Source organism: Megalobrama amblycephala, linkage group LG3 (assembly GCF_018812025.1).
Source record: "Megalobrama amblycephala isolate DHTTF-2021 linkage group LG3, ASM1881202v1, whole genome shotgun sequence".
NCBI lineage: Eukaryota > Metazoa > Chordata > Actinopteri > Cypriniformes > Xenocyprididae > Megalobrama > Megalobrama amblycephala.
The window spans coordinates 15,168,511-15,182,235 of record NC_063046.1 but is presented as its reverse complement, the minus strand read 5'-3'; the positions used below and the strand labels follow the sequence as shown (position 1 = coordinate 15,182,235).

General features: G+C 35.8%; 1 protein-coding gene across 2 annotated transcripts in view; it reads left to right on the top strand.

The window, feature by feature from the left end:
• pde3b (phosphodiesterase 3B) overlaps nt 1–13,725 on the top strand; it is a 61,763-nt gene that overhangs the window by 39,002 nt on the left and 9,036 nt on the right. The window contains exons 2-10 of one of the 2 annotated variants that reach the window (XM_048184166.1): nt 5,437–5,487; nt 6,842–7,090; nt 10,345–10,481; nt 10,991–11,097; nt 11,878–11,901; nt 12,190–12,409; nt 12,512–12,603; nt 12,711–12,874; nt 13,452–13,586. In XM_048184166.1, coding sequence (XP_048040123.1) covers nt 5,437–5,487; nt 6,842–7,090; nt 10,345–10,481; nt 10,991–11,097; nt 11,878–11,901; nt 12,190–12,409; nt 12,512–12,603; nt 12,711–12,874; nt 13,452–13,586 — 1,179 coding nt within the window. The remainder of the gene's footprint in view (nt 1–5,436; nt 5,488–6,841; nt 7,091–10,344; nt 10,482–10,990; nt 11,098–11,877; nt 11,902–12,189; nt 12,410–12,511; nt 12,604–12,710; nt 12,875–13,451; nt 13,587–13,725) is intronic. The other variant, XM_048184167.1, reaches the window with a different exon arrangement.

Genomic DNA, 13,725 nt, shown 5'->3' with positions numbered 1-13,725 from the left:
TCATCTCTGCTACACACACAATCTTGCTACCATCTATGATTGGGCTATCCTAAATCGCCACATTTTGTGGGTTAAAACCATTTACCTCAACACTGTATACATAAGGATCTTATCATTTTGTACACGGTGTTTTTGGTGGTTTTATATATTAATCCTGGCCTTTTTTATTGTTCCTTTTATGTATTTTATGTATTTTTAAGTTTTCAGTTACATATTAATGCATGGGTTTCCAGATGTTTTTGTGAACCCTTATAGCATAAATGATTTATTTAGTACCCCCTGGGATTTTAAGAAGATCAAAAGAAGTGACGTATTTTTGTTGTATTTTGATAGGCTACATTTATTTAATCAAAAACACTGTACAAACCGTAATATTGTGAAATATAATTACAATTGAAAATAACTCATTTTTATTTTAATATATTTTAAAATGTAGTTTATTCCCGTGATGCTGAATGATCTGCATGAAGACTCTTCAGCATCACATGATCCTTCAGAAATCGTTCTAATATGCTCATTTGCTGCTAAAGAAACATTTCTGATTATGATAGTTTTGCTGCTTAATATTTTTGTTTGATGAATAGCATGTTTAAAAGAACTACATTTATTTGATTAGTCTTTACTGTCACTTTTCATCAGTTTAATGCATATTTGTTGAATAAAAATATTAACATTTATTTTTTTGTAACTATTAATTTTGGTTGATGTGTAAATATACTATTGTTTGTTGTTAATACTTGTTTGGTCATAATACATCAACTAATACACTTTGATACAACTTGTGTTTGTGTGTAAACATTAACCTTTTAGATGAATACATGCTGTAGAAATATAGTTCGTTGTTAGGTCATGTTGCACTATTGCATTACGTAATATTAACATGTAGAAGCTTATTGTATTGTGTTATGGGAAAAAAGCTTTCAAAAAACCAGCCAAGCATGATATCAATAACTTACAGTAACTACATGCTTGTCATTTAATGTGTTGTATATCAGGCCATAGCTTCATTGTCCTTAATCTCAGATCATACAGTATTTGCTTATTACAAACTTCACCAAACTGTTTGCTATACGTTAGTCAATTAAAACAAGTTTCGCATTTTTATGAAATCCCGAAGTGCAGACCGGTGTTTTCCCTCTCTGTCTCTCTCTAACCCCATCTCTCTGCATGTAAGGTGATACGTGTTCATCAGTGGTTGGTTTGTTGTTCTGGTTCATTGGCTGGTCTGTTGTGTGTTGTTGAAGCTCTTGACTGGCTCTGTGGCTTTTATGATGCTGTTATTGTTTGGCCAGCCCTGGTTGGCCTCTTGCTTTCGAATGGTGTGCAGTTATTTAGCCACTCAACTGAGGTTCTCTCAAACAAACATACAATGCTTCCATACTCTCTGTCTCACACTTCATCACTCTGATGCTCTCATAATGACAATGTAGTAGTGAATCACGTTTTATTTGTTTTTTTCTGTCTTGTTGATGGCTCATTTTTATTTAGTCTCCTTGTCAGCACAGATCCCACACCATTTGTGATAGCTTTGGGTTGTATGATCACTTTGACCTTATGTAGGCGAATGTCTGCAGACTAGAGTCTACTTTGAGCGAACTGTTTCAGTGTGTTGTAATGCAAATACTATATGACACATATTTCCCACAATGCACCCGCAGGTTATCTGTCCTAAAAAAAAAAAAAAAAAAAACAGGACTCTCTCTTTTTGCCTGTGGGTCTGATTAAGTGACTGTATTTGTGCACATGTACATGTATGGTTGTGTGACCTGCTGTCAGTGATGTGATGATGATTTTTCTTTTATTTTCCCCAAAATCAGTTAATTCATAAATATTAAAAATGCAATTCATGCTGACAGTGACTTTTAGACCTCTGATTTGGTGAGTATGTTTTAAGCTTCTGAATTAAAAATTAATTTTTGCTTGTAAAAGTTTCATAAACAGACTGAAAAACTGTGCAGGAAGCCATTTTAAACACCTTAAAAAAGATTATACTACTGTTCAAAAGTTTGGGGTCAGTAAGATTTTTTTTTTTTTTTTTTAAAGAAATTAATTAGTTTTATTCTACAAGACCTTAAGACCTTTTACATTTGTTACAAAACAATTCTATATTAAATATCCTTTTTAAACTTTCTATTCTTCAAAGAATCCTGAAGAAAAAAAAGTGTCACAGGTTCCACAAAAATAAGAAGCAGCACAACTGTTTTCAACATTGATAACAATGAGAAATATTTCTTCGGCACCAAATCAGCATATTAGAATGATTTCTGAAAGATCATGTGACGCTGAAAGCTGGACTAATGATGGTGTAAAATCAGCTTTTCCAACACGGGAATAAATAACATTCTAAAATATATATTAAAATAAAATATATTTCACAATATCACTAGTTTTACTGTGTTTTATCTAATAAATGCAAACTTTGTGAGCATAAGCGACTCTTTTGAATAACATTTCATATAATTCGATTTTTGATTTATTTTAAGACTAGGTAAAGTTGTCAAATGGCGTAACCCTAATAAGACTCAACAATATGCATGAGATTCACATATTGTATTTGTAACAAAAACTTTTTATCTTTCAAAATATTTTGGAAAACTTTTTTTTTTTTTTTTTTTAAATAATGGTTGAGATTGTACACTCACATGTAGTAAAGGTAAGATAATATTCTTTTACTTTTTACAGGTGTTTACACCTTGTAGTTACATGCATTTCAAGTGTATCTCCTGTGACCACTTGTGATCAGATTTCAAGGGGATTTCATGACTACATACTGACTACGTCAGAGTGTAGAAGGAAAATCTGCATGGTGTTCCTCTCAAATGTACATGCATTTTAATCTAAAAACAAACATGTTTAAGGGGAATTGTATTCTTGTGAAGTTGTGTTGGTGTAGGTGCATGCATTTTTCAAATTTTTCTTTTCTTTTAAAGCTGCATGCACCTGGTATAGTAAAAAAAAATGTTGTTTTGCTGTCTTTGACAGGTGTGTAGGCACACAGGTCTTTCATTGTTGTCTGGGACATAAATTATTCATAGGTTGGGGGTCTGTAAGATTTTGTTTTTTAAGAAGTCTCTTATGTTCACCACGGCTGCAATTATTTGATTACAAATACAGTAAAAAAAAAAAAAAAAATGTTCTGAAATATTATTACAATTTAAAACAACTGTTTTCTTTTTTTTAATTTGAATATATTTAAAAAGTAATTTATTCCTGTGATAGTAAAGCTGAATGCTCAGCAGTTATCACTCCAGTCTTCAGTGTCACATGATCCTTCAGAAAGCATTCTGATATATAATATGTTGATTTGGTGCTCAAGAAACATTATTATGAATGTTGAAAACGTTTATCCTGCTTAATATTTTGTGGAAACCATAATACTGATGTCTTTGAATAGAAAGTAGAAAAATATGTATGAATGTGATTTGAGTGATTGCCTCACAAAATGTTTTGGACCCCATTTACATCTGCATTTAGTGCTGTTCACGTCTCCCAGACAGATCTTAATAGCAGCCAGGAGAACCGGGATCCAAATTTTGTAACATATTCAAGGAAACAGGTTTTATGAAACCAGCCCCACCTTTATTGTTCTGGTAATCTCTGTTCCGTCTGTGAAGTTTACAAGCTCAACAAACCGTAAAGAACAAAAGTAGAGAGATTTGATGTAAGTAACTCTGTGACATTGTGGGGCATTCAGAGGGTTTGAGTCTATATGCCACATGGGTGATTTGATGGAAACATATCTGACCAGTCTGATGTTAAGTGGTCATTTTTGACCTACAAGAGAAAAAGTGTCAGACTCCTTTTCTGACACATCTCTCCTCCATCCATCTCCCGCCATCCTGGTTGCCATGACGTTTGTACTATTGTTTGCTGGCCTCTGTCAGGTTGCCATGGCAGTGCTTATTTGCCATACTAAATATCTGATGGTGTTAACAGTGATCGTCTCTGTCTGATCAGTAAAACATCTGATTTGAGAGCGAGAGGCCACTGTGTTGACATCATAAGCATTTAAACTCAAATGAGTCTTGATGTGGATTCATTTGTTGTTTTATTTTTATATTTTTCAATTTATTGACTGTTAAGGCTTTGCAGCCTCACAGGTGAGAGTGTTTCTATCAATTCCATCTGTTGCTCTCAGAGCCTCGAGTGTGTCAGATGAGTAAGAGTCTGTGGTCATGTCTTTTGGACAGCTTTGAGTGTTAGACTGGTGCTGGTTTTAAAGATCAGAGCTGCTGGAAGTGACACATAACACGGCCAGCGCAGGTGCAGGGGACTTCTTCTTTGTCTGCCGCTCTGAGCTGTGTAGAGAGACCAGGCTCTTCTGTCACATATCACCAGTACTCCCCCATGTGATCAAACGCTGCACTGCAGTTTAGTTATAGTGACTTTATGAGTTTAACATGGCGACCGCTCACATATGAGCCGTTGTTGGCCGAGAACTCTCTCGAACTCTGCTTGACTGATTATTTTAAGACTGTGTGACATGCCGCTGTTTTGATAACGCGGCTGAACTCTTGTTCATTTGCGCTTGCTTGGTTGTTAAAATAACTTTTGCCACTGTACCCTGAAAAGTTGTCCATATCCCTAAATGAAAGGATTTTATCTTTCTTTATTGTTGTAAACAGAGATAAACCAGACTCCTTGGTGCAGAAAATGCAAAAATAAATGGGTTATAAAACCCTTAATCTTAAACAACATTTTTCTAATTCTTGTAAAACTATTATACATAAAGTGGCCAACAACTTGTTGGTTATAGTACTTAAAATATGCACATTTTGTTTTGTTGCTTCTGAAAATGATTGTGACTTTGCTTTGAAGTTTGGGCCTCTTAATTTGTTGTGTAATAGATTAGTTTGATTTTCAAAGAATCAGTTTTAGTCTACAGACCATTCAAGCATATTTATTTTATTTTTATTTTTTTACAGTGTAACTGTAAAAGTTGCTTTGCTATACTTCGTGATATCAGAAAACAGACAGAGTCTGTGACCTATCTCAGTGATAGTGTTGTGGGACTTGGCTTCTGTTGGGTGACTTTCCTCTGAGCCTGTGAGACAGATAACGTGGAAATGCAGTCAAATGACGTAGTTTGGCTAGATAAGATCTGTGAGCGCTATTGTTGACGTCTCATTGTGGTTAGAGTGGTTTTCTTTTCTTTTTTTTTTCTTTCTTTGCAAGCACCAGAAAGATTTTCGTTTAGCAGCTTACAGCTTTCAAAAAACATTGCACAGGTGGTGACAAAATTTTAACTCCCACATCAAAACGGTTGTACAAACCAATACTTAGAAAAGTGTTTATTTTTAAATGCTTATAGGCACTTCAGCAACATAAAAATAACTCATTTTGCTGCTTCTTTGTCTTAACTTTCCATAGGTTTTGTGCAGGGTGGCAGTCGTGAATGAAATGTGCTTTAAAGAGCCTTTGTTTTTTGTCCTTTAGATGATCCTGTGGGACTGGGACCTGAAACAATGGTACAAGCCTCAATATCAGGTCAGTACTACTCGTGTTTAGCTTTTCAACTAATCCGTGTATTTCAGCATGCACGTACGTGCACACACACTTGCAGTATTAGATTGTTTTATTTGTATAATGGACTATTAAATGTATTATTATTTGTATGAAAGTTTTATTTTATAATGCCTTATGTACAGCAGGGTAATTATTATAACTGAAACATAAAAAAAAAATTCACTTAAAAAATAAAATGTAAAAAAGCTTATTTTTTTCAGCTAGTTGCCATTTCCCATTTTTATTCAGATTAACTTGATGGAATAAAAAAAAAAACTGTATAGACATACTTAAAAACGATAACTTATAAAAATGACAAAAACACACAACAAAATTACTAAAACTTTAATTCAAAATACATTGAAAACGGAAAATATAAACACAAAATCTAATTCAAAATATTTATTAAAACTATAATAGTATCTCATACAATAACACCGATGTACGGTCAGGAATAAGAGTGTAATCTTGTGTAGTCGGTCACATACAGACCAGCATCTCCTCTCACTCTCTTTTTGTCTGAAAAGCCCCTTATATCGTCCATCTGAGGACAGTTTGCTGCCTGTTAGCATGCTGAGGCCTGTAGCCCCTCCATCTGCCCGCCGCTCATTACTGCGGCTGACCTGCGAGTGGATAACCCTCATCCTGGCTCACATAAAGCTTGCCAAATGACGTCAAAGCCTGGAGGAAGTGCTCGCTGTGCACTTTTACCACACACGTGTGAGCACGCACACACATGCAAGTCGCAGCAGTGCCGCCACTTTACTTTATTACTTTCATCAGAACCCCTTCAAAAAAATTATGTATGTCTGAATTAAATACAATCAATAAAATGAGCTCAGCATGTACGCACAAGGCTGAAGATGGATTAAAACTAGCTGAGTTTATAGATACATCCAGAGTTCTTCCTGTAATATCATTATGAAGGGTTCCTTTTTTCCGCTGAGTGGATATCATCAAAAACTGTCTCTGCTACTTGGCTAGATATATCAAATGGATGGCTCCGGGAATGAGTCACTCTTTGCTACAGTTTCTACTCGCGCAAGTCTGGAGCAGTGGGATGGCGTTCCTGTTGTTTAAACAGTAAAGCGTGGTGCTAGTAATGCCAGTGTCATGGGTTTAATTCCCAGGGAATGCATCAATTGATAAAAGCAATGCAATGTAAGTCGCTCTATGGAAAAAAAAAACTTTGCCAAATGCAAATGTCAATGTTTGAAATCCCACTGTACCTCTAAATGACCACAAGGAGGCAGTATAAGTCCCATAAACAGATAAGTGTGGGATAAATCATTTTGCATTCTATGAATGTTGTAATATGTGCTCTGTGTGTGCTTAGGGTGCAGTGAGTGGAAATGGCGTGGATCTGTCTGTGATAAACGAGGCCAGGAACCTGGTCTCAGACCTGCTGATGGACCAGTCTCTCTCACCCCACGTCCTCTCCTCACTGCGCAGCGTCAGCAGCCTAATGGGAGCTTTCTCTGGGTCCTGCCGGCCACGGGTAAACCCCTTCACACCCTTCCCCGGCTTCTACCCCTGTGCTGAGATAGAAGACCCCTCAGAGAGAGGAGAGAGAAAGCCACTGAAGGTAGGTGAGCAGCAGTGTTGGGGAAGAGACTTTGAAACTGTTGTTTGCCAAGCCACTCGTAATTTGAAGTAGTTCAGGTAAGTTGTTGGAAAAGTAGACAGTAAGAGAATGTTGCTACTATATTGTAAGTACTCAAGGGCCAATAGTTATATATTTACAATAGATATAAACATTCACAATGATTATATAAATAAGAACACTAACAATAACAATAGGCCCCTAATTATAATAATTTTATAATTGAATGTATTTTTCTCTGCACTAGTATTATGGCCAATGGTGGTAAGCTGAATTGGTAAATTATATACATGTTATGGCCAATAACTGACAAAAAGTCTATACTGATATTAAAATCATGTACTGTTTTGTCAAAATAAATTACAATTTAAATACTGAAAAGTAAAATCAGTTGTTTTAAATGCTTTAAAGGTGCCCTAGATTCAAAATTTGAATTTACCTTGGCATAGTTGAATAACAAGAGTTCAGTACATGGAAAAGACATACATTGAGTTTCAAACTCCATTGCTTTCTCTTTCTTATGTAAATCTCATTTGTTTAAAAGACAAAACACGCGGATCTCAACATAACACCGACTGTTACGTAACAGTCGGGGTGTACGCCCCAATATTTGCATATGCCAGCCCATGTTCCCAACATTATGAAAGGCATTAGACAAGGGCAGCCAGTAACATCTGGATCTGCACAGGTGAATCATCAGACTAGGTAAGCAAGAACAATAGCGAAAAATGGCAGATGGAGCAATAATAACTGACATGATCCATGATAGCATGATATTTTTAGTGATATTTGTAAATTGTCTATCTAAATGTTTCGTTAGCATGTTGCTAATGTACTGTTAAATGTGGTTAAAGTTACCATCGTTTCTTACTGAATTCACAGAGACAAGAGCCGTCGCTATTTTCATTTTTAAACACTTGCAGTCTGTATAATTCATAAACACAACTTCATTCTTTATAAATCTCTCCAACAGTGTAGCATTAGCCGTTAGCCACGGAGCACAGCCTCAAACTCATAGAGAATCAAATATAAACATCAAAATAAATACTTTACTCACATAATTCGAAGCATGCATACAGCATGCAGGACAAACATCTTGTAAAGATCCATTTGAGGGTTATATTAGCTGTGTGAACTTTGTAAATGTGCTGTAATATAATCGAGAGCTCGTGTGGCAGGGAGCACGCGAATTAAAGGGGCGGCGCGCTGAAAAAATCAGTGCATAGTTAATGATGCCCCAAAATAGGCAGTTAAAAAAATTAATTTAAAAAAATCTATGGGGTATTTTGAGCTGAAACTTCACAGACACATTCAGGGGACACCTTAGACTTATATTACATCTTGTGAAAAAGCATTCTTGGGCACCTTTAAGGCATCACAACATTATAATGTACAATATGAGAAATGGATGTTCATTATGAGATTTGCACTTAATGTTACAATGTTAATGCATTTAAAATAGTCCTTTTAGTCTAAGACCAGGTAAGATAACCTAAAAATATGGGAAATTAGTATGCACAATTAAATATCAAATGTCGGCCGTTATATATATCCAGTATAGACTGAAACCAGTAAATCGAAAAATCTCTGAAAATCAGCTGAAAACCGATATGGTACAGATATACAGTACCGTTCAGTTTGAGGTTAGTATGATCTTTTTATTATTATTATTATTATTATTATTATTAAAGAAAATAATATTTTTATCCAGAATGCTTGCTGAAAATTAGTCAAAAGTGACATTTTTACAAATGTTTTTATTTTTATTTAATAAATAAATGCTGTTGTTTTGAACTTCTTATTCAAGGAATCCTGAAAAAAAAGTATCACGGGTTCCACAAAAATATTGAGCAGCACAACTGTTTTCAAATGAGAGATGTTTCTTGAGTACCAAATCAGCATATTAGTATGATTTCTGAAGGATCTTGTGACACTGAAGACTGGCGTAATGATGATGATGAAAATTCAGCTTTGTCATCACAGGAATGAGTTACAGTACAGTCCAAAAGTTTGGAACCACTAAGATTTTTAATGTTTTTAAAAGAAGTTTCGTCTGCTCACCAAGGCTACATTTATTTAATTAAAAATAAAGTAAAAAACAGTAATATTGTGAAATATTATTACAATTTAAAATAACTGTTTTCTATTTGAATATATTTCACAAAGTATTTTATTCCTGTGATGGCAAAGCTGAATTTTCAGCATCATTACTCCAGTCTTCAGTGTCACATGATCCTTCAGAAATCATTCTAATATGCTGATCTGCTGCTCAAGAAACATTTAATGTGTACAATTGTACAAAATATTTGTGTACAATATTTTTTTTTTTTCAGGATTATTTGATGAATAGAAAGTTCAAAAGAACAGTGTTTATCTGAAATCTAATCTTTTGTAACATTATAAATGTCTTTACTGCCACTTTTGATTGATTTAATGCATCCTTGATGAATAAAAGTATTCATTTCTTTAATTTCTTTTCAAAAAAATAAAAATAAAAATTCTTACTGACCCCAAACTTTTGAACGGTAGTGTATAATGCTACAGAAGCTTTGTATTTCAGATAAATGCTGTTCTTTTGAACTTTCTATTCATCAAGGAATCCTGAAAAAAAAAAAGTACACAACTGTTTTCAACATTGAAAATAATCATAAATGTTTATTGAGCAGCAAATCAGCATATTAGAATGATTTCTGAAGGATCATGTGACACTGAAGACTGGAGTAACGATGCTGAAAATTCAGCTTTGCATCACAGGAATAAATTACTTTGTCAAATATATTTAAATAGTACACAGTTATTTTAAATTGTAATAATATTTCACAATATTACTGTTTTTTACTGTATTTTTAATTAAATAAATGTAGCATTGGTGAGCAGACGAAACTTCTTTTAAAAACATTAAAAATCTTAGTGGTTCCAAACTTTTGGACTGTACTGTATATTTTAAAATATATTAAAATAGAAAACATGATTTTAAATTGTAATAATATTTCACAGTAATGATTTAGGAGAGCGTTTTGAAATATTGCCTCAACTTGGGCTGTGTGTGCAATAACCATGAGATATTAGGATGGTTGCTGGTTCGATCCCTGCAAGTAGTCATCCATAAGCCATCACCATTGTGTCCTTGAGCACAGTTTTGCCCTAGGTAGCTCCAAAGGGATCGTCCCTGTAACAGGTATACGGTAAGTCACGTCTGCTTATTGAGTACTTACAAAATGACCGTGTACTTTCAGGGTCTAAGCAGCAGGAACAGTCTCCCTACCCCTCAGCTAAGGCGCAGTTCAGCCTCGTCTTCTCTGCCCCCACTGGAGTCTGCCTCCTCACGCTGGGAACGCACCAATGGAAAGAGATCTCACTCTGAGCTCAGCAGGTCAGGCCTCACAACTGCACTCTTACCTTAGTGCGCTCTCTGTACTCCTCAAGGGTGGTCGAGGACAGGAACACAAGTGCATTTGTATCTGTGGATTGGTAGTTGTCACGAAATGTGATACAATATCATGAAATGTTTTATAAGGCAATAGTTTTAAGATTTTATTAGGACAATGTGCTTTCTGTAATTTTATTGCTTGTCCTCAAGGTGGCAGTGTTAAAAAGAGATTTATCAGCAGCTGGTTTGAGAACCCCTAAACTCCATCTAAAGTAAATTGACATCACTCGTCCCTTGCATATTTATAAAATGATTTGATTTATTAAACCGCTTATTTGTGCTTTCAGATCTCAGTGAAAGTGTAGTAATCTCAGTTTTGTTTTAACACATTTTGCATTGTTAAAATTAATTGCACAGATTTTCTCCCAAAATGAGCACTGTATATATTAGCACTATATATATATTTATTTATTTATATATTTATTTATATTTATATTTTTTTTACCTTACAGCCAGAGTTGTTTTTCTAATGGGCCCAACAGCAACTTGCTGACTATTCCTAAACAGAGATCGTCCTCTGTCACCCTCTCCTATGGCCACACTGTACCCAGAAGACCAGGTCAGCACCAATCAAGAGTGAAATAACCTTCCCTTCATATATTATTTTGTAAAAATTACGACATTAGTCAGGCTGATTTAGATGGCTTTACTGCAACAGCTGTCTCCTTATTTTGGCAAATGACAAACAAGGATGTTCTAGTTCAGTGGTTTTCAACCTGGGGGCCTCAGCATACTTCCAAGGGGGCCACAGGATGGCTTAAAATGATTTAATTGTATACACACAATTAAAATTCTTAAAAGACAACAACAACAAAAAGGGGTCTTTTTTTGAAATTGTTGTTGATATTTCAGAATCACAAAGGCATGGTTATTTACATTGCATTGAACACAACAGGTTTTGGTTAATAAAAAAGAAAACAAGCAGCATTTTAAAAATTACAGAAATACCAGAAAAAATATAATAAAAATATTTTTGAATAATTGTGTTGAACAATGTGGGGCTAAAAGTCAAAAAGGTTGAGAACCACTGTCCTAGTAGATGTTAAATAATTTGAGTATACAACACTTGAGCCAAGTTCTTAGAAATCAAATCTTTTTATTCATGTTTTCTTTTTTACGTTATTTTTTTGAAAGTTTATATTATAGCGTATAGTGTACATTTATGTATTCTACAGATGATTGCAATCTAAAGACTTTTTATTATACGTGGTGTAACCCTTAAGTAAAAAGTACAACAAAAATCAATCCTATTTTTCAAGGTTTATAATGACACATAATGACCCAAACTCACAAGCATGAGGGTCTAAAAGGGTCCTTTCTACTTGTTTTCTTGTTGCAGGAAAACAAAATGGCTACCTGTACAGTATGTTGATTACACCGCACTTATTTAATTAGACAGACAAGGGATAGTAATAGATTAATGGCAACATTTCTTTTTCAAGAATTTCACTATGTTTCAGACCTTTACAGACCTTTAGTAGTCTCTGTACAACTACACCACCTTAACTTAAAGCCCACAGAAATATTTAAATGGTTTTAATTCTGAAATTAAACATGTTCATCATAGAAGGAATGTATCTCTGAATCTTTTTCAATGAATTACATTTAGTTTTTTGAATAACCTAAGTTTTTGATTTTGATTTGTATATAGGTGCTTCTCCCAGCCTGAGTCCCGTCAGTTCCCCGACCCACAGTCCCCCTGCTGCTCCCGGCTCATCTCTGGTCACACGCTCTCCTGTGGAGTTCCCAGACACTGCTGATTTCCTCACCAAGCCCAGTGTCAACCTGCACAAACCGCTGGGCTACACGCTGAGCTCACCTGATTTCCAGCAACAGTATCGAGGTCCTGTCTCGGCCCCCTTGTGCACCAGGTACTGTAACTTCTAGAACCCTTTGCCTCTTCTCTCTGAGGAGTAGACTAATTAAGCTGTACCTTTTATAAGAGAAATAATTAATTGTATTTTTTTCTTTAGTTGTGGCCGACAGATGCTGAAAGGTGCGGCCGGTGTGGAGGTGGGTGAGTGTCATCACCCAGCAGCCAATGAGATGCAAAGAACACGCTCGGGTAAAGTTTTTAAGCTGAATGACAAATACCATTTCTCACAAAAGAGTCATTCCCGAGTCCATCCTTTGGTTTAATGCTCAAAATGATGCTTTTGCTTGCTTTCTTAGCTGAAGGAGTAGAGTATGGTGGGGAAAACCTGATCCGAGAGGAGAGCTTGGAGGCTGAGTCTCAGGAGGAGAGGGCTCCAGACACAGTGGGGGAAAAGCTAAATAGCCAGCCCGAGGAAGAGGAACAGACCTCCAGTACAGAGCAGTCCTCATTGGATCCTGAGGTAGAGAGCACACATGCTGAACTACACTTTATCCCCACATGGTTTCATTATATTAATGTCCAAAACATTGCCTCAGGAACTGAACTCAAGATCCAGTGTTGCTTGTGGACAAGTAATTTTAATTTATGAAGTGCTGTTTTGCCTTAGAAAGCCCCGCAAGAGAAAAGCTTTTCTTTTACGTAACCTGAAATGCCCCCAACTTGATTCCACTGCTCTCCCGCTCTTTTTATTGGCCAATCTGGCAGTTGTTAAAGTGGCCAGCTGTTGAACAAGCCGAGTGGAGTTTAGAAGCAGAGTGCTTATTTGCATTCCCATGCTTTTGCATTGTTATGTGGTTGCTGGATTTATAGCTGTGGCTCATGAGTGGATCTCTCCTCAAACCCTCGGTTTATTGTTCTGCCTAAAGGGGTCTACAGTAAGAGCGTGTGAGGACAATATCAATTTAGCTGACTTAGTCAAATATTTTCGTTGTTATCTCTGGAAAAGTGGCCAGGCATCACTTCTTCTGTAAGACTAAGCGGAGATTTCTGCGAAACCTTCTACCTTCTGTCTGCTGACTGTGATTGATCTCTGGCAGGGAGACGAGGAGTTCAGGTTGGACTCAATGCTGGTGGAGCATGAAGCACTCATGGAAAAGATCAACACCTGGAACTTCCAGATCTTTGAGCTGATGGACATTACGGGAGGGAAGACTGGCAGGATTCTCAGCTATGTTAGTGCTTTGTAATTCCAAGTATTAAGCCCAGCATTAAAAATCCTATTGACATGATGAAGCTAAGTTCTGGAAATCAACATTAGTGAAACAGAAAATGCCACTGAGAGTTTTTTCATCACTTTAGGTGGAAAGCATG